Source organism: Manihot esculenta, chromosome 2 (assembly GCF_001659605.2).
Source record: "Manihot esculenta cultivar AM560-2 chromosome 2, M.esculenta_v8, whole genome shotgun sequence".
Classification (NCBI taxonomy): domain Eukaryota; kingdom Viridiplantae; phylum Streptophyta; class Magnoliopsida; order Malpighiales; family Euphorbiaceae; genus Manihot; species Manihot esculenta.
Window position 1 is genome coordinate 11339611 of NC_035162.2, and position 2790 is coordinate 11342400.

General features: G+C 40.6%; 1 protein-coding gene across 1 annotated transcript; it reads left to right on the top strand.

Annotated features, from left to right (window-relative positions):
• Nucleotides 1-837: 837 nt before the first annotated feature.
• LOC110609773 (zinc-finger homeodomain protein 2) lies at nt 838-2393 on the top strand. The gene has a single exon (XM_021749568.2). The coding sequence runs from the start codon at nt 1183-1185 to the stop codon at nt 1954-1956; it is 774 nt and encodes a 257-aa protein (XP_021605260.1). The 5' UTR covers nt 838-1182; the 3' UTR covers nt 1957-2393.
• Nucleotides 2394-2790: the final 397 nt, after the last annotated feature.

The window sequence follows — 2790 nt, forward strand, 5'->3', positions numbered from 1 at the left end:
TTGGAGTTTAATTATTTATATTAAAAAATTATATATTAATTATGCTGGTTGTGAAGGGGATCGCATGCAGTAAAGACAGAGATGGAGGGCACGCATGAGGCAGTTGCAATAACTGCCTACTTTTTTTTTTCCCAGTTGTAAATCTATAAAATCACCATACTTATTATAAATATAAATTTATTTATTATTTAATTTAAAATAATTTTAATTATTAATTATTCTACACATAATAATTAAACTAACACCTCAAATATTAAAAGGTGGAGTAAAAAAGAGGAGGTGATTGGCTACGACCGCTGACTGCGTAATGAAATGATAGATATAGCTTTCAGAGATTTGATCCGAAAAATTAAACAGAATTAATGAAAAGACTTATATTCCATGTTAATTAAACAGAAAGTGTGATGATAAATAAGAGAAATAGTGAAGTGGATGAGATCAGGTGAGGGAGGGTGCATGAGAAATTGATGATGGATGAAGGAAGTGAGAATTAGATTATGTTGTCCCATGTTCCCAAACACCAGCTTTCTTTTTCAAACATACGTCACTTTTCTTTGACACTGCCCACACGCTACCTCTCTGCCATCTTCCTTAGCATATGTTTGGGTTAATTTCTACTCTTGCTTTTACTTTTACTGCACTACCAGTCACCACAAATAGCAAAAGATGCAGACAACAGTGCACGCCACCATCACCCAATTCCTTAATTTCACTTCCTCCATTTTTTTCCCTTTAAAAAAAATAAAAAAGAAATTCAAGGTATAGTTTTAGCAGTAAATGGGCAATTTTTTTTAACGAGTAAAGAAAGAGAAAATAGAAAGTATATGAAAGGCTTTCGAGTAAGACATGTCTACCGTGCAGGCCGGGGATTGATGGCCACATTCTTCTTAATCTCTTATCTTCTCTCATCAGCTCATTCTTATTTTATTTAATTTTTCTTTTTCACATATAAATACAAGCTTTATCACGGTTTTTACTTGGTTATAGGGGTGGATCTGCTAAAAGAACCGGCCATGTAGATCTTCCCTATAATAAAAAGAAGGAAGATACAGAGATAAGACAGAGAGAGAGAGGGAGGGAGGGAGAGGAAAGGAGAGGGGAGGGGAGGGGAGGGAGAGGGAGAGGGAGAGGAAGAGGGAGAGGAAAGAAAGAGAAGGGGAGAGAGAGAGAGAGAGAAAAAAAATGGATTTTGATGAACACGAAGACCAAGAAGAAGTCATGGGCTTGGCGGTCCCTGCAGGTTATGACACGATTAGCAACTCATCTCGCCCGAAAATGGGCCCAGCCGGTGGAGAAGGTGCATCGACGACGGCAGCAGCGACGGCAACAACAAACGCGAGGAAATCCGGCAGCTCAGTTAGATATAGAGAGTGCTTGAAAAACCATGCGGTGAGCATCGGTGGACATGCTGTGGATGGGTGCGGGGAATTTATGGCGGCAGGTGAAGAGGGTACCTTGGATGCACTCAAATGCGCTGCTTGTAACTGCCACCGAAATTTCCACCGCAAGGAGATTGATGGAGGTGGTGAGGCAATATATCACCACCACCAACATCATCCCCAATTCTCTCCTTTCTATCGTGCTCCTCCACCTGCTGGGTACCTACACTTGGCACCACCCCACCAGCACAGGCCTTTAGCTCTACCCGCAGCATCTGGAGGGGGAGCCGGAGGTGCTGTGTACAGCAGGGAGGAAGAGGATGTGTCTAATCCTAGTAGTAGTGGCGGGGGCGGCGGAGGAGGCGGCGCTACTGGGAGTTCAAAGAAGAGATTTAGGACTAAGTTTACGCTGGAGCAGAAGGACAAGATGTTGGATTTCTCAGAGAAGCTTGGATGGAGAATCCAAAAGCACGATGAGGCTGCAGTGGAGCAGTTTTGTGCAGAGACTGGAGTGAAAAGGCATGTTCTCAAGGTGTGGATGCACAATAACAAACACACTCTTGGTAAGAAACCCTAATTTTTATTGCACTGAAAGAAAGGAAAACAAAACACCACCTCAATATGGACCAAACCATTTGTTATCATCTTCCAGCATTCACACCGACACTAAGCTGCATAGTGCCAAGTGCCAAGGAGATAATGAGGAAGGAAGCTAGAGCATATGACCTAGCAACCAGCAGTGCAATCGATACATTTTCTGAAAGGAAAAATGGGAAAGTTGAAAGCTTTGATGTCAAATTGGTAGGGGTAGTAACATAGACTAGGGTTCTTAACTGTTTTCTCTCTTCTTTTTTGGTTGTTTTTTGTTTTCCAATTTAGTTTTGTTTCTGAAAGTAGGATGGATGGTGAAGATGATGACCCTGTAATTTCTTGAATACGTTGTTGCTGATGAGATGAGCCATTTGCTCCTGAAATCAGCATCTCCCAATTCAAGTTTCTTTCTTTTTAATTTAATCCTTTCTCGCATAGAAAAACCTAGTTTAGTTAAATTTTTTACTCGGGAGGAAGAAATGAAACCTGCAAGTCTACAACTGCTCCAACCTGGCTTATATATATAGAATTCATTTGAAGCCAGCAAGAAAGCAAATAGCAAAACTTAAGTTATGATACGATGAAAAAAGAACATCATCAGAATCGAGAGAGAATTGAATCCGTAGCTAGTTTTGAATCAACGTGTATAACATGCAAAGCTTTTGCATTTTTTCCGTGTCTCTTCACAACTGTCAACTTCTCCTTCTTTCTCTCCTTCTCACCGCTCTAACTTTACTCCTTTTTCCTCAAACATTAAAATCTTTCAACGTCCGCTTAACACTCTTTAAGTTTAAGAGTAGAGTCTACAGTCATACACACT

Bases quoted from the DNA above. Each gene is read 5' to 3' on its own strand.
- LOC110609773 (XM_021749568.2), top strand. From the start codon at position 1,183: ATGGATTTTGATGAACACGAAGACCAAGAAGAAGTCATGGGCTTGGCG.